General features: G+C 38.8%; 2 protein-coding genes across 3 annotated transcripts; one reads left to right on the top strand and one right to left on the bottom strand.

Moving 5' to 3' along the window:
* Positions 1 to 234: 234 nt before the first annotated feature.
* On the bottom strand, positions 235 to 7,753 carry bcl6b (BCL6B transcription repressor). Of its 2 annotated transcripts, none has more exons than XM_088411444.1 (12): positions 7,568 to 7,753; positions 7,403 to 7,485; positions 5,972 to 6,156; positions 5,191 to 5,409; positions 4,047 to 4,169; positions 3,788 to 3,977; positions 3,477 to 3,643; positions 3,323 to 3,402; positions 2,711 to 2,812; positions 2,457 to 2,587; positions 1,397 to 1,534; positions 235 to 1,320 (listed from the first exon to the last, which is right to left on the bottom strand). In XM_088411444.1, exons 3-12 carry the CDS (start codon positions 6,145 to 6,147, stop codon positions 1,180 to 1,182), a joined length of 1,467 nt encoding a protein of 488 aa, XP_088267570.1. In that variant the 5' UTR covers positions 6,148 to 6,156; positions 7,403 to 7,485; positions 7,568 to 7,753; the 3' UTR covers positions 235 to 1,179. The 2 variants fall into 2 exon arrangements, with proteins under 2 accessions (XP_088267570.1, XP_088267579.1); XM_088411453.1 differs by having other exon boundaries at positions 3,788 to 3,965.
* Positions 7,754 to 12,770: 5,017 nt separating this feature from the next.
* trip6 (thyroid hormone receptor interactor 6) lies at positions 12,771 to 22,273 on the top strand. Its single transcript, XM_088431499.1, has 10 exons — positions 12,771 to 12,953; positions 14,588 to 14,801; positions 15,531 to 15,634; positions 15,711 to 15,824; positions 16,738 to 17,256; positions 18,131 to 18,227; positions 18,301 to 18,470; positions 19,514 to 19,692; positions 20,023 to 20,143; positions 21,380 to 22,273. Exons 2-10 carry the CDS (start codon positions 14,597 to 14,599, stop codon positions 21,509 to 21,511), a joined length of 1,641 nt encoding a protein of 546 aa, XP_088287625.1. The 5' UTR covers positions 12,771 to 12,953; positions 14,588 to 14,596; the 3' UTR covers positions 21,512 to 22,273.
* The last annotated feature ends 36 nt before the right edge of the window (positions 22,274 to 22,309 follow it).

Raw genomic sequence — 22,309 nt, 5'->3', positions numbered from 1 at the left:
ATTCTACAAAATATTCTCTTTTTTTTATTTTAAAAAAATGTCTTTCATTTTTAAGGTGAAAAATACAGTCGTGCTCATAGCTTTACAAACCCTAGGGGCGTGTTGATAACTTTACATACGTTAGGCTACGTAAACTTAAAAAAAGATGAGTGCAAACGTTAGGCTACGTAAAGTTATGAGCTCAAAATTTCATGTCCACTGTCAATTGTATCTTAAGAAAAAAAGGAGACTGACTTCAAGTGTCCAATTTAATTCAAACACAAAATATCTTTGTCCAGCAAATAAACCATTCAATTCCTGACTGTATATAGACAAAATGTTATTATTCTTATGTCCATATAAAGCAAAAGTCCTTCGCCCGCTGAGACTTTTTCAATAGGTTATCGATGCATAAATTATTCCAAAGAACACGCTCTGCGCACCAGGCCTGACACGTGTGGCGTTAAATAAAAATGTTACAATTCGAAGTGCTTTTTACTTCAGATAGCCATACTGTTCAAACTTCCTTCAAACCACCAATGGTGAACCCTCGCTATTTACAAATAGTTGATCAACCACCTCAGTTAGATTAAGACCAACTCAATCTTTGGTTTTAAGAGGCCAATGCCGATTCCGATATTTAGCAAAATAAAATCTCAATAACTGAATAACTTGTTAATAAAATATTGTTCTTTGGTTCATTAGCACTTAAAACAAGAAATATAAGAATTAAAGGCAGAAATTTTGACTGTTATAAATATAAATATTTAACTTTATAACAGATAAAAAAAGAAGCCAAAAATTGGCCTTTTTTTACGTTTTTGTGTTACTGTAATGTGTAGAAAAATCAAATGTCTGATTCATTGGATGAGCTCTAGTTTACTCAACTAGGTTTAGCTAGCTAAAAATTTGAATTCATGAATAGCGAGGCTTCAACTGTATCTTCTCAAACTTGACAAAAAACCTTTGCTCCTCTCTTGGCTTCCGCACTCTCTCAAACTCTTCACGAATCCACAAAACACTTCCTGTTACTCTCTCAACCATGTTCTTCATTACCTCATCTCATAGCAACCTTTGTTTTGTTTTTTTTGTTTTTTTGATTTTTACACCCAGCTGAATCTCCTCCCACAACCAACAACGAGTTGTATCCAAATACACTACTCTTAAAAAGTTAGCAACATCAATTTTTGCTTTCCGTTTTCAGCAGGCCTGCAGAACGGGCGGGAACGGCTCAGTCAGAACCTTGTAACGGACCTTGGTGTTAGTAATGGCGCCGTGCTTCTGGCGCAGGTGAAGGCGCAGCTGGCTCTTGTGGCGGAAGCGGAGCTCGCAGTTTTCACACTGCCAAAAAAAAAACCAAAAACAAACTCTGAGCTTGTCTTCTATTTATTGTTGATCATTTTAGTCCTGAACTCACCGAGTAAGGTTTTTCTCCGGTGTGGATGCGCATGTGGCTCTTGAGGGTCTGCAGATGGCGGAAGCGGGTCCCGCACGTGTGACAGGGGTACGGCTTCTCACCCGTGTGGATCAGGACGTGCGCTCGGAGGTGAGCGACCTAAACGTAAAACATAGAGATGTTTTTAAAACAACCACATAACTTAACATTTATGTTTGTAAGCTTAATGCAAAGTAGAGTCAGTGTTGCATTTTTTCTTTAAAAGGCCCTTATCATGGTATTTACAATTTTCCACTGTTAAATATATGCATATAAATGAGGAACTTTTACATCTGGCACTTTGCCAGTTTAATTTCTTATGAAATATGCGTTTTGAATACAAGCGCGCCTCTCAGCATGTGGGTGCCACACCCCTTCATGACATCGCTCTAAGGACAGCCGGCCACGAAACAATAATAAAGAAAAATCTATTACTGTATTTAATCTTGTGGTACTCATGTGTGGAACTGTGATTTTACATCGTCAAACTCAAAAGTAGACGTAAAGAGTACTTTACATGAAGAAACATAAGTTCACCATGCAGTCCTCGGTGAAATGATGACGATTCAAAAACTCCCAAAGACACCTTTTCCCCACTGACGTATTGTACAGCAAAACTAACTAAACTAATAAATGATTGTTATTGTTTTGGCTGTCTCAGTTTCAGTTTCACTATCAAACTGCAAGTGATGTGGGCATAATGCGGGCCTGTGTTTATGCCAATCGGGGGCGGTGTAGATGCGAGACTTCCTCATCGTTCTGACATCATCATGTCTCTCGCGAGCCCTTTTTATCTGCTCGGGCGGGGCCAGTGCTGAGAGCTCCTCAATGAGCAAGCATTCTTAAAAAAGGGTCAACAAAAGAAAAAAAAAACACTTTGGTGTTGTTTAGGGTGAGTAATGTGCATTATACAGTGGTTAAAAGCACCACATGCTATGATGACAGAAAATATAACACTGCTCAAAGTCATATATTCTTTATCCTCTACAAAGAATAAACTATATTACTGTACTGACGAGCTGGTGCACATGTAATGCTTCACCTGAACAAATCGTGCGCCACAAGTGTCGCAGCGGTATGGCTTCTCGCCCGAGTGGATGCGAGCGTGCGTCTTGAGGTTAGCCGGACGGTTGAACTGGGCGCCGCACACATTGCAGCGGTACGGCTTGTCGCCTGCAGATGGTAAAAGCATGTTTGAACGGACAAGGTGGCTGCTTCACAGTTCTTAACGAAAGCATGTCACAGCCGTTTTAACTCGGAGGAAAAAGTTTAAACCTACTGTAAATCTCGACTCACCTGACAGGATCATTTTTCCTCCTTTCGCATTGGCCGGGTAACCGTAAGGCACATAGTAGCACTCTCTCTTGACGACGGCCTGATGGCGTTGATGAGTGGCAACTGTGTGAAAAAACAAAGTGGGTCAAAAGTAGGTACTGTATTTTCCGCACTATAAGGCGCACCGGATTATAAGACGCACCCTCAATTAATGCCATATTTTAAAACTTTTTCAATCACAATATAGTAATACTCAAAGTAATAACAATAATAACTCAAATAATGACTCTAAACTCTCAATAGCATAATAACTCAATGTCAATATGACCAACCTTATTCAACTGTAAACGCACAAAAGAAACAGGTAAAGCTTACTTTATCACTTCATTCCCCATCTACGAATCCCAATCTCAATATTGATCCATATATAAGGCGCACCATCAGCTTTTTCAAAAAAGTAAGGCTTTTAGGTGCGCCTTATAGTGCGGTACTGTATATACTTTCTTATGAAATTGAGTGCTAAAGCATGAGAGCAAGAACCGAAGCATGTAACCAACCGAAGCTGTATGACAGGAGAAAAGGTCTTGAAATTTGGATTTGAAACCCTAACCAAAACACACAAACATTTTTTACCTGTTCCCTCCTCCACGGAGGCGGGTGGCTCAAGGGGAGGGGCTCGGCCAGAACCCTCGTAGCAGGAGGCCTGCCCCTGTCTGGCGACAGGAGACGTAAGATGACATATGCAAGAGCCCCCCTTTATTCAAAAAGCCCTCCCCTTGCCTCCTACCTATCAATCTGACCGGGCACTTCTCCAGGCCACGCCTGTGTCACGGACATGGCGTCGCGCTGCGGCTCCTCCTTCACAGAGGCCCCAGCACAGAGAGGGTTGAGGACGATGTACTTGTATTTTTTCCAGTTACAGGACTTTGGGTCCGGTGTCACTTTGGTGTCACACTGTGGAATAACGCACAAAAACAATAAAACCATGCAAAACCTGAACCATAATCATGTATTAAAATAATAAAGCAAATTTTCATTAGCCTGTTTATGGTGTTTTGAATTGTAGCTTTGCACTAAGATAGCAGACTGTCAACTCACCGGTAGATTTTTGTTGCAGGTTTTGGACTCGGACGGGGAGCTGGGCTGGCAGCTGGATCGCGCCGGGCTGTCGGGAGACGGAGGGGACGAGTCGGGCTCCTTCTTCAGCTCCTCCAATCCGGGCTTCCGCGGCGGGAAAGCTCCCGGTGTGAGCGAACTGTCGAGCTCACCCGGGACCCTGGTGAAAATACTGGTTGAAGGTGAGATCGATCAGGCAAAGAAAGAAAAAAAAAAAACCATGTCCTAGTGTAGTTGTTACCTGACTTTCTGTGTTACTTGCGATCCGGGATTCGGCAGGTCTCCATCTTTAGGGGCCACGGAGGCTACAGACACCATGGGGTCCAGCTCCAAATGGGGGTGTCTTGTGCCCATGGTTTCCCTGCTACAATTTGATTTTTAAAAAAAGCTGTTGAGTTAAGAAATACAAAGAATGTACTGTATATCTAAAATATTTCATTTTGGTAGTTATTTCCTTAAATATTTTAAAAAACTAAAAGAAGTACCATTTTTATTGTATTTTTTTCATTTCGCTGTTTATTATAAATCTAATGCCATTGATATAAAAGAATAAAAATACTGTAGGAATTTCAATTAATTATAATTGAATTAAATTAAACTATACTTAATAAAATATAATGTTAAATGTTCATTGTATTTTTTTTCTTTTGTTTATGATCTAACTTCCAATACATTAATTTTTTACCATTTATTCCATGCTATGAGCTAAAACGTTGTAACAAAATGAAAAACATTTAAATAAATATGTGATTGCAACTGGATGTGCGAGATTTTGTGCACAAAAAAAAATCATTGTCCAAATTTCTGACCATTATAATTAAAAAATTTTTAGATGCATTTTAATAGGATTTATGACATTGATTTTCCCGTGATTTTCTGCAACATTCTGTTGAGCAGCAGTCAAACAATGTCAGCAAATAGAAAATTCTTTGTTGACTTGTGTTTCACCTCAAGACAGTAGGTGGCGGTAGAGACCAGTTAAAGTGTCATTGTCACTTCATTTTTCAATTTTTTTGTCGGTGTTAATAAATTTAACCCACTTATGCTTGGATAAAACTGATGCCACTGAACAATTTGAGTCGTTAAAGGAAAAAAAATCTAACTTATTAACTAACTAACTAATAACTTTAGTTATTACGCCTTCAAAAGCACTTACAAAATGAGGGAAAAAATGCAATGTGTATAGTTTGCAAAGTCTGTGCACAAGCGTTAATATGAAAAATGGATTGTTTTAAAAATGAATGGATACTTAACGCAAGGCTAAAATTTTTGTCCCAATTTAAAAAAAAACATTCCTTTTGAATTAAATTACACATGTATCAAACAATAAATCAAGCTTTATTTATATATTTCTTCATGTCTTTCTTTCATTTTCAGCATCTCACCAGTTCAGCCGCATGAAGTCCCGACAAGTGTCCGCCACGTGGTCCATCTGCAGGTAGGTCGCCACGGCAAGCACGCCGGGGGCGGTGGCAGTCGTCAGGGGGAGGCGGGACGTGTACATGAAGTCGAGCAGGAGGGAGACACTGGTGGACTCCAAATGGCCAGGGAGGGACACGCTCATGTGCTGCATGTGCCGTGTATATAGCGAATAGAAAAACCCACTGAGAGAAGAAAACAAACAAAAAACAGTAAATTTTCAGGTGATTTCTGCACAGAGCAAAAAAATATTGCTTTGTTGCCATCTTGTGGCATCTTGATGCCAAGGAACAGTGTTGAAGTAACTTGAAAAGCTTTGATTTGACACAAATAGTGATTTGCCGCCATTTTGTGGCATCGATATGTCAACTGAATCAGAAATTAACTTTCAAGCTGTTTACTGTCACACTCAGGATAAGACAGAGAAAATTACATCCTGTGTATCGAATAACTTAGCCATTGTTTAGCTTAATGCTAGCATATCATGAGAAATGCTGTTGAATTGCTAATGTTGGCATTAATAGTTGCAGTTTTAGATCCCTTTGAGCAACAAATATTTGAACAAGTGTATGTGAAGCAACACTTATAGAGTGATAAAAATCAAAATCTGATGCAACGGAATGAAAAAAGATTTCCATCTATCCCACCCCGTCAACAAAATAATTCCGTCTCAGAGAAGCCATCTGTGCAGTAATTATTTCAAAATGGTTCATCTTTCACCGGAATCAGTAAGCGAACCACACCTACCTACAGGCCACCAGCACGGCCGAGTGAGCACGTAGGCGCACGTCGCCCACCGCCAGGGTGGCGTCCGTCAATATGCCGCGGTGACGCAACTCGTTGAGGTTAAGCAGAACGTCGCTGCAGTGGCGGGTAAACTCCTTCACGTAGCCGGCTGACACCCCAGATCCTTCAGACGCCATTGCGTGCCTCTGTAAAAAACAAACATGACAAAACAGCAGTAAGGGTTCACTGCTCAAGTAGAGTTCAGTTGTATTTAACTTTAATCACATTCAAACACATTTGTTTGGGGGCATTTTTCATTGCCCAGGCTTTTATGTGCAATACAGTTTTAATACAATTTCATTTTAGGTGTAATTTTCTAATATTTCAGTGCAGTGTTAATGTTTAAATTTTAATATACTTTTTAGAAACAAACCTTTAATTCGTCTTTGATAACACGTATGCATACTATTAAACTTTATTTTAGTTTTGGTGATCATCGTGTTACTTGAGGAGCTAAATATTTTTTTTTTTTTTTTTTAATGGTGCTTCGTGTCAAAATATGCTGAAGAGTTAAACATTATTAAACAAAAAAGGTTTAAAATTATTTAAATTGCATAGTCATTTCGCATAACCTGTAGATTTTTTTTAAATGCAATGCAATATAGGGTTTTTTTTCTAAATGAATATAAATGACAAGAAAGGATGACACATTTTCTTTGAGCTTTTTTTCAGGTGGTGTGGTAAATCAGCCAATACTTATCAGCTGAAAAATCATGTGATTGGACCTGATTTTCGGTGATCTGATCAAATTAGGGCCAAACAAAAATTTGAAATACTGCTAATAAGTCATTTACTAACTAGATGAACGAATAAATAAATAGATATTTATATTTGATTTGTCCAATTACATATACAATGTATTTATGTTTGATAAATAAATCAATAAACGAATTTAATTGATATTTTATTGATTTATTTGTTTGCTTTATAATGTCTGGGCAATGTTAAATTTTTGGCCAGTCAGATCATCATAAAATGGGGGCTGATCACAGTTTCACCTAATTAGTATTGGCTGAAAAAGATACGATTTTAAATATTTTCCCGTTTCTAAAGTCAAGGACATTTTTTTAACCTGATTTGAACCACCAGACTTTTATCTAAACTTATCATGTTGGGATATCTTTATTCAATTGAAAATTTTAAATGAAGATTGTTGAAACGATTTGCTTGTGGTATTTTCTTTTCATAATGCATTATCGGGGAATTCGATTAGGACTAGAATCTCGGTATTTAAATTCAAATTACCCAGACCCAGACTTGGGATCAAAAAGAAATGTAATCGGGACATTTGTACATTTTTTTCACTACAAAATGAAAAATAATGTAGAAAACAGTGATGAAATTAAATAAATGAACAAATTCATGCAAAAAATAAATGAACGGGGTACTTACCGATGTGAACAAATTCAAAATGAATAAATAGACACAAGTGTGCCAGACACATGTGTTAGGCGAGACCAGCTCCCTACTCGTACCTGCAAAGCAAACCACAAATTTGACTTCTATATTCAGTTTTGCCGTGTTTTCCTTTTTTTGTTTGCCGGGTCCCCAACTCACCCCGACCAGCAGGGACGAGAACCGAGGTGCGCCCGCGCGGACCCTCAAGCCCCTCGCCTCAGGCTGCTCCAGTCAAATAAGGAAGTGGGGCTAAGCTCACCTCACCACATCCACTGGCGGCAACGGTGTGTGGCCAGGCAAAAGGGAGGGGGACTCTTTATAATGTCGCCCACCCGCCTTCTCCTACTTCCTTTTTCCTCAATGGCCCACGCGCAGGAAAAGGTCCGGCCCAGCACTCTGGGCTCCAAGTATTTTTAGTGGGCTATTAGTTTGTCTAAACCCCTGTCGTGCTGAGCAAAGTTATGGCAGGAAAAGGCTCGTGGGGTCCCATTTAAAAAAAAAAAATAATAATAATAATAATATGAGGACTCTTGGGGAGAGGTGCTACGTGCCTGATTGTCCTGATAATGAGCCAGAAAACATCAAGGTTCCCCAAACTGACTCCTTCCGATGACCCTTGCGTCTCTCCAGGACAGAAGAGGAAGAATGTTGATATCTGTGTCAAATTATGAACTAACCATCTTATCACAATTTACAAACTCCAATGAGGTTGAGATGTTAAAAACACAAATTTAATCAGAGCACAAGGCCATGCAAAAGCTTTTCAACCTGTATTAAGTTGAATAAGCAACAAAGATATTTCACGTTCAACCTGATTTTTCACTGCAAGATGTTTCAAAAAGCTCGGACGGGGTCAAGATAAGGACATCCCAAAAATGTGTTGCTCACAAGCAAGGATGGGGCAAGTTTTAAGAGCAATATTTCTGAACCTACACTTGCAAGGAATTGATGAATTCTACCATCAATGGTCCATAGTATCGCCCCACCAATTAATCGGCTGGCCAGTGAAATCATCCGAACATGCCTAAAATAATCAACCAAATGGCCAATATTTGTTGATTATTTTAACTTTTGACCTTAATGTACTTGAACAAGTGGTGTCATTATTTATTACACATAAATCAATACCATATACTGTATATCAAGACATTTGTTGATGAGGTCATTATGTAGCCCTGTCATTTAAAACAAAGCAAATCCTAATTTTGAAATGATTAGCTAAGAAATGTAAGGAAGTTATGCAAAGAATTAACCTGGATGCCACTATTTTACACACAACCTGAAGTCAGTTTGTATAAATTAAAAAAAATAAAATACATAGTGCAACATGAATTAAGCACAAATGTGTCAAATATGACACCTATTCAACTAACATAAAATTAGATGACAAAAATGAATGTCCTTATGACTTCATCGCTGTTTTTTTTTGGTTTTTTTTAACATATTTACTGTTGACCTCTGTTATTTGCCGGTAACAAGTACCAGGCCATCCATTGAATGGTGGAAATTTAGCTGCAAGGCCGAAAACCAACATACTTCGATCCCTCAGGGGGCATAGCAATAAAAACTGTCCTCATTGTTTAAGAGGATATTGCCACGTGGACTCAAGAGCTCTTCGGCAAACCATTTTCACTTAACACAGATTGCCGCTACCTCCACAAATGCATGTAAAAACTCCACCATCCTCAACACCGCCGGCTTGTCTCACCCAACCTCGAATGAGATAGACAGATGCAAAGCGTAAGTGCGCTGTGGTCTGATGAGTCCACATTTCAAATTGTTTTTTGAAATCATACGCATTTTGTGTTTCACGCTATAAACTGAAAGTGCCATCCATATTTATATCAGCTAAGCCTGCCAGCAGTCCACACCTGTCTACCATTGAAAATGAGTCATATTAAAAAAGGGCAAAATACGACATCAGAGACCCCAGACTGTTGAGCAACTTACATTGTACAAGAAACAAGAAATAAAATCATTTCGAATGCTCTTTAGCAAAGTGGATGTGTTATGAGGACCAAGAGGAAGGAAACGAGACAACGGCGTCGCTTAGGGATGGGGGACACCTTCTCCTTGATGGTGAAAAACAACCTTTTCCCTGCTTTGAGCGAAATGAAGCCGACAGATGTGAAGGAAACTCCCCGCGCCCTCCACCTCCCCCTCCATCACAAAACACACACACACATTTTTAAATGCATCCTGCAAAGCTGCTCAGAGACATGGATGAAAACGCCTGCACAGGACATCCGTCAATAATAAAACAGGCAGGAGACGAGGGAGGAGAAAAGGGGGTTTGCGGGGGGGGGACACAGGGTTCAAATATTTAAAAAAAAAAATCGGCGGAAAGTTACCTCATGCTGGGTGTTCCAAGATACAAGTTAAGTTGTTAAGCGGCATCGGATAAAGCAGTGCTTCATGCATTGAAATCTAGAAACAAATGTTTAGTTTTTTCTCAAAATTGTCATAAAATTGCAACATAATCTTGAAAACATGACTTAAAATATCCTATGAGTTTACCTTGAAGATCGGACTTTTTACTCAAAATATCAATATTGTTTTTAAATGAGAACTTGAATTTAAAAAAATCAAACTTGAAATTGACATTTTGACAAAACCTGATGTTCCTCGGTATGCCTTTAATCTTCAAAATGTTCTTTTTTTACTCTAAAATGTAGGGGTTTAGTCTTTGACTTATGACAGTGATATAAAGAACATATGAATTATATTATTTAAAATATTTTATCATGAAAATAACTTTTTATCCCAAAAAATATGTTCTACTAAAAATGTATGGCTTTGGTTTGATGGTTTGAATGACGATTTTAATCATCAATGGAGGAAAAAAAAGTTATGTTGAAAAGATGGCAACTTTTAGGATGTTTTCCTAAAAATATACAGTATGACTTTACTCTGGTAAATTTAAGACTTTCATTTCAAAAATACACAACTTTATACTGATGATACTATGACGTCAATCACAAAATTGTACACTTTTCTTAAAAAAAATATTTACTTCAAATTACAACTTTAATGTCGAAACTAATACTTTTTCTTCCAAAAGATCGGACTTAAAAAAAAACCTCAAAATTCTGTGATAATTGTGTCGAGAAATTAAAAGTTCAAATCTTAAAACTACAATTTTGTGTAGCAAAAGAAAAAAAGCCTTTCTACTTAAAAGACTTTCTCAAAAGTAAGACTTCTCACTGGTCACCTTGACAATTTGCAACTTCTCAAACTAAAAAATGGGCAACTTTTCAGCTTTTTTTTATGCAGCTTTTTATAGCTTTCTATAAAATGCACAAATGATTCTCATAGCTACACTTGAAAATAAATGACTGTCTCGAAAATATAACTTTATACTTACACCATTATGATTTAAAACTTGACATGGTACGTTTTAGCCAGAAAACACTCGATACCAAATTTGTGTTCTGCTTTGTTGTAACAGCAAAGCGCATAAAGGAAAACGCCGATAAAGAAAATAGAGGGGTCTCGGCTGCTTCCAGGCATTGTGAGAACAACGGATGAGTTGGAGGGGGGTGGTGGTGGGGTGTTTAAGGAAAAGTGAGACCATTACTAAACGGGTTCTCCAATGGGCGGAAACCATTGAGTCTGTCCCGTTGGCAAAGCTGGGGAGGGGTCGGGGGGTACTTCCTGGCCTTTACATGCGTGTCGGTGTTCGCTAGCCCCAACGCTGACCCGAATCCCTCAAGCCGGTGCCAACGTGTGGACATAAACAAAGGCTTCCTGCAATTTGCCGTCCGCATGGACATATAAGGGCAAGCGGCTACCGGACAGCAGAGGAAGTAGGGGATATCCCCGGGAACCGGCCTTGTTTGTCCCATTTTTTTGGCAAGGCTCTCGCCCGGAAATTTTGCTATCGATGATCCGATTTCATTTGGCTTGCCGGATTCGGGAGATCTTGGGCTGTTAGATGTTCTTCCAACTTTTCATTTACAGTAGTACCGCTACTTACGAAAATAATTTGTTACAGAAGTCATTTACTAACGTGAATTTTTCGTAAGTAGAGACGCTTTTTACATGTAAATAGCCTAATTTCGTTTCAAGCCTAAAACATGTTCAGAAAGCATTTAAATGAATAAGATTAATAAATTATTTTTAAAAAATGCATCAAAAACTGTATCAAATATGCATTAAAAAGACTTCAGTGCAGTGCGTCTCAATTATATTTTGCCAAGCTCCCTCCTAAGAAAGAAAACATATTTTGAAATAGTTAACTTGGGACTGGTCCATTAGACTTCCTAGGGGGTGCTACTGAGAGATTTTTCAACTACACGAAAAAGTAACAACATAAAGAACTAAACATTTTTACAGGCAAATATGCAGGAAATTCCATTAATAAAGTTGGAGGTTTGCAACATGCAAAACAAAACATTTATTTCATTTGGCCAGTTGGTGAGCTTTTTGTTAACAAACACATTGTTACCATGGTAACAGCGTGTGTTACTATAACTCACAAACTTTGTGTTTTCACATCATTATGGCCTATAAACTGGAGTAAATGTGAATTATATTCAGCCCACGATGAAAAACAAAAGATAAAACGTGTATGTATTTCATTTAACCATTAGGAGCGCTACCACTACAAATGAAAATAGAAGTAGAACGTAGAGAAAGAAAACAGGAAAAAGAACGAAAATAGTCAGTATAAAAAAAAAAAATTTGAATATCATGACTAATATAAAATCTCCCAAAATATAATACTCAACTTTACTCTTATAATGTCATCCATGATGAATGATTAATTTGTAGGATTATACTGAAAACTTGGAACAAAACCTAGTGATGTTTATTTTTCACTCAAAACTTCTAAGTAAATTTTACAAAAGTAATTTTTGGAGTGGTTTATTGTTGGAACGGTCATCTTTCAATAGAAAGCTTGTGAGTTCCTTCACATATTTTGCAGAGTGTATTATTCATTTCATAATATACATATTTTATCTTAAACTGCATTTTGCGGTATTATGTAGGTATTAGGTATTATACTTATATTGTTTAATTCTTGTAAAATGAATAACTTCGGCAAAATGTGATGTTTAGTTTCATAATATTAGCACTTAACAAAATATTTTTTTCAGAAAATATTTGAATTCATCCTCGTCATGTTATGACTTAATCTCAAAAAGGTCTAATTTAAACCACTCTTTTGTTTTTTTGGAAAATAGAAAACTTTACTCATGTAAGATTATAATACTATAATACATTGAGCGCTTAACTATAATACTTTAAGCGTTTAATGTACTGAATTGAAACGTTCTTGGTTTATTTTGATAACTTCCCCGGTCACGCGCCCATCTCGTGTTCCTTGCGCGTGCGCGCCAGTCGGCGTCTGTTCGCTTACGTCACACGTCGGGAATGCTACGCGAGGTGGCTCTTCTGTCTAGAAGGCCCCCGGATCCGAGGCAAAAGTAGGTTAACGACGCCAGCCCACCCAAAAGAGAAAGTTTTGTTCCCTGGCGACAACTTTTCGCCAGCAAGATTTCATGGGAGCCGCACGCCGCGTTGCTGTTAGCCGTTTCTGGTGGTGAGCGTCCTTTCTTCCGTTGTTGATGTTTTATTTTGATTTGCTCCTATTGCGAAGTTAGGCAGCCGGGCAACGTAGGCATCACTTTTTTTGTTTGTTTGCCTCAATTCTGAATGAATCGCGTTCCTTTTATTGAGTCATGCATGTTTGGATGTGGTGTGTTGTTTTTGCGTTTTGGCAGATTGTGCAATTTAGCAGGCGATAAAAATCGCTACATGTAGCTAGCTGCACGCTTTTAGCTGCAGCCTTCAAAATAAAAGCGCAAGATATATTTACTTCAAGATTGTTACTCGTTTTGCGATATTTTCGTGCACATTTTGTATGTTTATTGTTGTGTAGTATTCCACCTTTCATTTCGGTTGAATATTATGCGTTTATGTTTACTCTGTGGTGTCATAAAATCTTACTTTGAAAGAGAGAAGAACCATGGGTTCCCCTTTCATTTAACGCCCTGTCACGAACTTCTGAAACGTCAAACCTCAGCTATTCTTTTTTTTTTTTTGCTTTTAGCAATCTGTTATAATTATTAGTTATTTTTATAATCAACATCCTATTCTATCATCAATATAAAAATAACATTGACGACATTCAATGAGCTTGGCTAAAACATTTCTCCCGTCCACTCAAAGAGGTGTGAGAGAGTGTGTGTGTGTGTTCCAAAATGTAAATACATACAGTATTCATCCCCTCCCACCCAGTACCAATACCAATACCAGGGGTTCGTGTGACCCGAAAGAACATGCAATGATTTTTTTTGTCCTGTAGTACAATAAAGTGTAATTGCACATTCTCTGCAGTAGGTGGCGCCATCATTGAGTGTGTGTGTGAGCGGTATAAACAACCTTAATGGGAATCTTTTTAGATGATTTATATTTACTTTTTTTTTCCTTTCATGTTAGTAAAGATACCTTGTGGTGTACTTCAAACAATAGACAAATTAAGTGATTTATAGACACGGCCTAAAGTTGGGGTAATGTAAAATCTTCTGCATAGACGTATATAATATTGATTTATTGTATCGAAATAGATTCATGCTATATATACATTAAATGAGCACTGTGTCTTATTTTTTCCTCATCCTTCATAATATTAGTCAAGCATAGAGTACTGCACTTTACTTAAACAGAAGAAAATGTGTCAAAGCTTACATTTTGAGTCGTGGTTGTTTTTTTGTGCCACAACATCATCATTATAATCCTCTTAGTGATGAGGATTTATGACGGCTATACGACCCAAATTCTCTCAATCAGTCTGAGTGACTTAATAACCCCCCCCCCCCCCCCCCCCCACCCTACTCTTGAATCTAAAATGGATCAAATTGTAAAGGATGGTATTGTTTTGAGCCAGGTGCTTTCATTACACAACATTTCCTATTTTGAAAATCCTCGCTATACTGCTGTAAACAGCCGAAGACAATAAGCATTGTGGGTGGCAGGCAGCGAGGGTGCGAGAATCGCAGCTGCGTCCAATGTTTTCGGGGGGCCCGCTGTTGGAAATCCCCAAACCTTTGCGAATGGCTGCTGCCTTCCTGTTCTGAAAGTCCATTGTTTGAGCCGCCGTTGCCACGGGAAACGAACAAAACAGCGACGCATCCTTTCCGCTGGACTCATTGGCCCCCTTGTGTCAACCCGCAGAATCCCACCATGTCCGGTCCTACCTGGTTGCCACCAAGGACTCTGGATAGTCCCGAACGAGCCGTCCCCCAGATGTCCCACTCTGCTGGCTCGGCCGTCTACCGAGCCCCCAACAAGAAGGGCGTGCCTGACTTCCGGCCCAAATACAGCCCTTATGAGCAGAACGGTGGAGGAGGAGGGATGGCGACTAGATACATGGCAACCGGACCCACGGGTAAGACCATCTCAAAAAAAGATCTTGGTTCGCCATCATTTATTTTAGCCATTCTTCTATTAGGTACATTTTGGACACCAATATTGTGCTTGAATATTAAAAACACAAAAACTTGTCTTCGGGTGAAAATATTTTGCTTTAAAGATTGTGCCTACATTTTTGAAAACAAACATGAGGCAAAATGAGTTTAATAAGTTTCGAAAGTCATATTCATAGTAATACTACACAATGCAATTCTTATTCTGTTCACTTTCCGGGGCAGACAATCGTTCCACAATCGAGAAAATAATAAAGTAGGCAATAAAACGAAAAAAACATCAATAGAGCAGTAAGGGCAGTAATAATAAAAACAGTAATAATAAATAAATAGACTTAGATTCCTAGCATTTAATAAATTTTTAATGTTTCATATTTATTATTTTTAAACTTCTTTAAATTATAATTAGAGGTAGAGAACAGTTCTTCAAAAGAGGTCAAGTGTGCTTGCTTCAACGTGTAGCTGGTTTTACTGTTTAACTAAACAAAGCAGAAAAAGCTAATCCGTGCTAATGGTGCAGCTCTGCTTACCATGCTTTTAATATGGCTATGTTTTGATGCCAGTTTTATTCTGATTTATTGATATGGTTTTACTAGCAGTCAAGTTAAGAGTAAAGCGGCAATTAAAAAATCAATCTTACATAATATGTCCTCTTTGAGAATTTTTTATACTTTGTATTTGTTGTGTAAAAGGTGGGCCTGTTCATCACGCACCCGGCGATCGTTATTACCCGCCTCCGCACGGTCCCAAAGACGAACGCAACTGGAGCGCCCATGGGGACGGCTACGACCTGATCGTAGGTGTTTTGTCAACGTAGTCGGACAAATCTTCGCTTCGTGTCCTTGTCAAACGGAAACCGTGCGCTCTTTCAGCACCGCGGCCCGGAAAAAGCCGTGGGTTATCACTCCAAGATCGACGCCGACATCGACTCGCTCACCGCCATGCTGGCCGACCTCGACGGACAGCCGCAGGACTCTAGTGCACAAGTACGACACTTGTCACTTGTACAAACCCTGAAAGAAAAGGAAAGAGCCATAATTTTTACAATGCAAGCCAGGGGGCATTTTGACGTCACTCTCAGTTGACAGCAGAGGACGCTATTGGATAAAACGACAGTCTCCTGAGATTGATTAATCCATCTGATTTCATCGATCAAATTCTTTTTCACAAATTCAATAATAAGAATACAGTGTTTAAATTAGTTAAGTGGTCACATAGAATATAATATTACAAAGGAATAATTTACCTTAATTTCTTTTTTTTCAGCATTGAAAATGTCAAGAATTTTGCTTCCCTATTATGTTTATTAATTAAACGATTTTTTAATGCAAATATGTTAATGACAAAAAGTTTTTTTTTTTAATAATTACTTTTATAATTTTAATAATTATAGTCTACCCTTGCCATAACGTCTTTCACCTTTCCCATGCACCTTTTACGCTTTAAAACATATAATAAATGAAAAAAAAAGTAAAAATAAATTTAAAAAAATTGTGAATGGGGGAAAAAAAATAAACAAAAATATACTGCAAAGTAAAAATATATAAGAAACGAAACCATATATAACAAACTATAAAAATAAGTAAATAATAAAAGTAAGCCCTGTCTGTTACAGCTACGGACAATGGTAAATGCAACACTTCCTGCTGTCCGTAATGAAAAGCAGTCTAAATCTTACACATTGTCCCTTTAAATTAAACAAATATATGATCATGTAAAATAAATGACCAACCTCTACTGTTTGGATTCCACTAATTACAGGAGAACACTAATTGGGTGTCACAATTTTATGCTGACAAATAGTGTATATGCCCCCCCCCCCCCCCCCCCCCCAAAAAAAAAAAAAACTCCTTTGATAATCTGTGCACAGAATGAACTTTTTTTGTTTGTTTTCCACAGCTGTACGACAACGTGCCTTACAACAAATACCTCACAGGCGATCACTACAACGCCGTCGCAGCGCAGAGCCGGCCCAACTCGGGGTACCCCCCTCACCCCCATAGCCAATACCACCCGTCGTCATCTTACCCGAGCGAGCAGCGCGCTTCCCCGTACGCCGCCTCGCACCAGCAGGACTACTACGCCTCCAAGCCGTACCCCCAGCCCGTACCGGCGTCCTACACCACGGCCTCCACCCCCACCGGGCCCAGGTTCAGCGTGCAGGTCAAGACGGCCCAGCCCGTCACCTACTCGCAGACGGGGAGGCAGGCCGAGCAGGCCTACGCGCCTCCGCCGCCTCGCCAGCACGCCCCGCGACCGCCGCCTCAGGCGAGCCCGCAGGATTGGTACGTCGCGCACCCCGCCTCGCAGGCTCAAGAGATGGCGAGGGCGAGAGGGGGCCAAGTGGCCGTGTCCAAACGAGGGATGGAAAATAATCAAATGGGAGCGGTACAGAGTCCCGCTTACCAGTCCGGGAAGGTGAGGACGCACACAAGGGCGGGTAAATGTTTTGGCTCGACGCCCACTTTTGATGTTTTAAAACAGGTAAATGGGCCGCATCCTTCATAGAACCAGTAAAAAAAAAATGAAGTCTACAGTGCAGTTTTTGTTTGATTTTTGAATTTGAATTAAATTGAATAATTGCATGTTTATAACTGTTTAAATTAGTAATTCAACTTTTGAGGTTTTTACTATAGTTTTTTTGCTCTTTTTTTCTAGATATTAAGTTTTATCTTGTATATAGATTACTAATTAATGTAAAGAAGTTACATATTAGTTTACTACTGGGTTTTTTATGCATTAATTTTTTTTTCGCTTAAAGGCTTTACATAAATACTTTGAGGTATACTTGTTAACAAATGAAAATATTTTTCACAATAAATCCGGTGTAAGTAAACCAGCTACAAAATATATTCTTGATTTAAATGTGATTTTAGCAAATTATTGCTGATTTTTAAATTTGATCTTATAATTTGAATTATTGTAAATAATTATGATTACATATATTAAATAAATTACAGATTATTTTTATTAGCAAATTAAGGATTAATTGAGTAACTCGTTTAATTAATTACCTTTACAATTGATTTAATTGATAGTTGTTTTACTAAAAGTTAATCCATTGTCAACTCATCATTATAAAAGGAAAATAATTATTAATTTGAGTCTGTGCTTTAATTTGGTAGATTCTGTGTATATATATATATATATATATATATATATATATATATATATATATATATATATATATATATATGAACACGATATCATGCAGGTATTGAAACTGTCAAAATTCTCTAAAATTACTGGCAGTGAATGAATTTGAAACTGATTATTTTTGTTTTTTCATCAGCACGTGGCAGCACCAAACCGTCCAGAAGAGGAGTTGGATCGCCTCACCAAGAAGCTTGTTTACGATATGAACCACCCGCCCGCGGAGGATTATTTCGGTACGGCCCGCGGCAAATCTGGGCTAGAGAACAGCCGGCCAAAACGTTTTCTTTCTCCCCCGCGCCCTTGCAGGCCGCTGCGCTCGCTGCGGCGACAACGTGGTGGGCGACGGCAGCGGCTGCATCGCCATGGAGCAGGTGTTCCACGTGGAGTGCTTCACGTGCATCACCTGCCACGCCCGTCTGCGAGGGCAGCCTTTCTACGCCCTGGACAAGAAGAGCTATTGCGAGACTTGCTACATTGTGAGTGACAACGCCATGCTCGCGATGAACAGTTTTTCCGTGCCGGCTCCAAGCTTTTTACCTACAGTAAATTACAGACGATAACTTTTTTCTCACGATTTGAGACCTGCGGCTTAAAGTCTTGCGCAATGGTTCTCAATTGGGGGCACTAGTACCCCTGAGGACTGGAACTTCAGGGGGTACTCGAGATTTTATATGAAACAAACTTGCAAAAATCCTTGAAAAAAAATTCAATAATTGTTTCAGGAAAATATAAGTTCATTAAACAAATTTTATGTTCATTGTTGTAAAAAGCCAGATTCTCCCCATGCTAGAATGGTTCGACCCACCTTGTCATGTGCCACCACTCGTTACCTGTCAAGTTAATGATTTATTTCTTTAAGAGAACAGGTCTGACACTTTAGACTGATTATTTTTTTTGTGAAAAAATATTTATTAGTAATGAAGTTATTTCTTTTTGATAACAGATTTCTTTTATCCAAATGAGGACACTTTATGTTAATTGTTTTTTGTGGACCAAAACAAATGAAGTTTTGAAAGGGTCTAAAGTTTGACAAATAAGAAACTGATGGCATGTTTTAAGTCTTTTTTTGTTTGTTTGGTTGTTTTCCACCCAAAAGTTCTTTGCACTGGTCAAGGAGTACTTGGCTGAAAAGATATTTTGCAGGGGGTAAATCACTGAAAAAGGTTCAGAACCACTGGTTTAGAATGATGTATCTGCAGTTTATTTACTAGCCACCGGGGGGTGAAACAGCTAATAAATAGAACTGAAGAGATACGAAGCAATGGCAGTGCTCAAAAAGTTTTAAAAATATAGTACAGCATTAAAAAAAATTGCAATCTTTCTGTGCAAATATCTGACATAAGTCTGCGGCTTATACTCCGATGTGGCTTGTGCATGACGAAAACATTTTTTTTGCTCAATCTTTGCTGCTGGTGCACATATACTAGTACGTCTTTTAATCTGAAATTTACGGTAATTAGAATAATTAGAATCCAAATTTTAAAATGTTATTTGTTTGTGTGTGTGTGTGTGTTGCCAGAGTACGCTGGAGCAATGTTCAAAGTGCTCCAAGCCCATTTTGGACCGCATCCTGCGTGCCATGGGGAAGGCCTACCATCCCCGCTGTTTCACATGCGTTGTGTGTAACTGCTGCTTGGACGGCGTCCCCTTCACAGTGGACGCCACCTCGCAGATACACTGCATTGAGGACTTTCACAGGTAAAACACGCACGTTTTTAAAATATCCAAGCTTTCTTTATTGTCATTACATCTGTACAAGTAAGACGCTATAAAATTCGACTTCACTGTCTCACTAAGAAACTTAACTCAAAGACAATGGCCACCAGAGGGAGACAGGATGCGAAGGCTGGTCGTTACTCATTCAGAAGTGGCCTAAGATCTTAGATGAGGAAAGAAAAACATGAGGAATATGTGAGGAGAAAAAAAAAAAAAAACAAGTCTCGATCCACGTCCTCAATGAGGGCCGTAGTATGAGCCTGGGAAAAAAGCGCCACTTTATTGTGCGCGGTTAACACGCGTCCCCAACAGGAAATACGCGCCACGCTGTTCCGTGTGTGGAGAGCCCATCATGCCCGAGGCGGGTCAGGAGGAGACGGTCAGGATCGTCGCGCTGGACCGAAGCTTTCACGTGAACTGCTACGTCTGCGAGGTGAGTTTTCGTTAACCTGGTCGAACGCCCGCCATAAAGGATGGAAAATTTGAAAACGATCTTGGTTTTGTCATGTGAATTCCAATAAAATAATTATTTTCATCTTTTTATTTTATTTTTTTTAAGTTTCAGACACTTTGATGCATGTTATTCTTTTTCAGTTTTAAACAAAGCTGTAACCCTCATAAACGCTGTTAAAAAAAAAGAATTAACAGGTGTTGAAAGTTGAATTATATCTCTTTTATTTTCCTTTTGTTTGTTGTTTTTTTTTCTCTCTCTCTCTCTCTCTTTCTTTGGAGGGCTTGACAAAATATAATTGAGACGCGCTGCTTTAATGCAACATTTGAATTTGTGACCTGAGTTTGGACAAGCCTTCAAACTTAGACCAAAAACAATCAGCCAAACGGCCAATACTTGAGAATATTTGATCATTTTAGTCTTCTAATTTACATCAGTTGTATACAAATAACACTAGTGTCATTAGTCACATTCATCCTTACCAATAATGTAACATTGTACAGTTTATATCATGATATACTGAGGTCATTTTGCAGACCTATCATTCAAAACAAAGCAAATCTTCATTTTCAGGCGCAATGATGAGGTGAACAATGCAAGGATGTTGTGCAAAGAATTGGCCTGTCCTGAATGCCACTACTTTACTCATCACTTAATTTACTGTTTGTTTCAAAAAAATATAAAATAAAAAGTGAAAACTGGCAAACAATTGACACCTGTTGAAATGCATTGGGAAGAAACAAATTCGACTTTGTTCTTTAAATCTATTTTAACATTAATCAGACGTTCTTTATCATTTTTTCTGATTAATCAGCCAATGTAACAGTTGTTTTTTTCTGTCCAAAATTGGCATCGGCCTCAAAAAATCCATATTGGTCAGGCCCTTGTTCAGACTATTGTGCCTAAATATGTGGCGAGTTTTGCTGTTATGTCAAAACTGTTTTTACACATCAAGCCATTGCTGGAGCCCATATGGGGTGTAAAATGTCTCTTTTTTGCATTTGAAATTCCTTAATGCATCTTTTCCCTTCTGAATTTTCACTTCTGTGCCAATGCTAAGCACATCTTTTGTTACCATGGCAACCGGGACAGTGCTAAGGTGTTGCGATTAATTGAGTGGCTCAAATATGAAGGAAAAGCCAGCACCAGAAAGGACAACAAAAACTGAAAAAATCGATAAGAATCAAGCAAACTGATCGTATTATCCGTCCCGAGCAGGAATGCGGCCTCCTGCTGTCCTCGGAGGGCGAAGGTCGCGGTTGCTACCCGCTGGACGGCCACATCCTGTGCAAGGGCTGCAGCGCCCGGCGGATCCAGGATCTCTCGGCCAAAATCTCTACGGACTGCTGACGGGCGCACTGTGGGACACTAACGGAATTTTTTTGTCTTTTGTTTTACATCGCGCAGATTTTACAGTCCGCATCCCCTTTGTGTTGTATTATTTGCTAGCCTGTGTTGTTACTGATTCAAATGAGTGACATTTGAAGTAGCCGTGGTCATGTTTTTTGGTACATATTTAGTCCTACCGCACAGGGACTTGTACGCTAATTTCAAACTGAAGGATGACATATAAAAAAAAAAAAAAAATCCATAACTGCCTCAAAACACAATAACTGTGACTTCTACGTTCAACGGGCTGCGTTGTAGCCTCGTAGAACTGTAGGGAAAAGGAATGTAGTTTACCATTGAATCGATTTGACAAGTTTTAGCCGTAATGAATGTGAAAAAAAAAAAAAAAATCTTTTAGACTGTTACTCAGAACGGTGCAATGAAGTCGACGGTTTGATAGGAACACAGGGTGAAAACATCCACCGAAAAATATAAATCCAGACTTCCTCCTCCCTTGTGGGTCTTTCTTAGTATACCCTTGCACTTCTTGATTTGTACAAAGCCCCAGACAGGACTTGGCGTTTCATTTGTCAATCAAATGATCATTTGTACTCAAAACAGTATTTTGTAAAGGTGAAATACTAAATTCAGGCAACAAAATAGGTTTAACCTCTCGGTGTCAATTTCAACCCGATTTAGGCCTTTGATCTAGAAACATGAAAAATGAAAGTATTATGAAAACGCAAGATGGCTCAAAATTACCATGTGTTCACCCCCCCCCCCCCCCCAAAAAAAAAAATGTCATGTCAGGGGCTTTGT

This window comes from Hippichthys cyanospilos, chromosome 1 (genome assembly GCF_059441005.1).
Source record: "Hippichthys cyanospilos isolate Australia breed blue-spotted pipefish chromosome 1, RoL_Hcya_1.0, whole genome shotgun sequence".
Classification (NCBI taxonomy): domain Eukaryota; kingdom Metazoa; phylum Chordata; class Actinopteri; order Syngnathiformes; family Syngnathidae; genus Hippichthys; species Hippichthys cyanospilos.
This window is presented reverse-complemented; position numbering and strand designations above follow the sequence as displayed.

What these genes read in the sequence shown, in the direction of transcription:
- bcl6b (XM_088411444.1), bottom strand. Translation starts at nt 6,147, where the DNA reads ATGGCGTCTGAAGGATCTGGGGTGTCAGCCGGCTACGTGAAGGAGTTT. An exon ending in CTCCGTGGAGGAGGGAACAG is followed by an intron (nt 2,813 to 3,322) that starts GTAAAAAATGTT and finishes TTTTTCACACAG; the next exon opens with TTGCCACTCATCAACGCCAT. An exon ending in GTGGCGCACGATTTGTTCAG is followed by an intron (nt 1,535 to 2,456) that starts GTGAAGCATTAC and finishes TTTTACGTTTAG; the next exon opens with GTCGCTCACCTCCGAGCGCA.
- trip6 (XM_088431499.1), top strand. Translation starts at nt 14,597, where the DNA reads ATGTCCGGTCCTACCTGGTTGCCACCAAGGACTCTGGATAGTCCCGAA. An exon ending in CCGCTTACCAGTCCGGGAAG is followed by an intron (nt 17,257 to 18,130) that starts GTGAGGACGCAC and finishes TTTTTTCATCAG; the next exon opens with CACGTGGCAGCACCAAACCG. An exon ending in ATTGCGAGACTTGCTACATT is followed by an intron (nt 18,471 to 19,513) that starts GTGAGTGACAAC and finishes GTGTGTTGCCAG; the next exon opens with AGTACGCTGGAGCAATGTTC.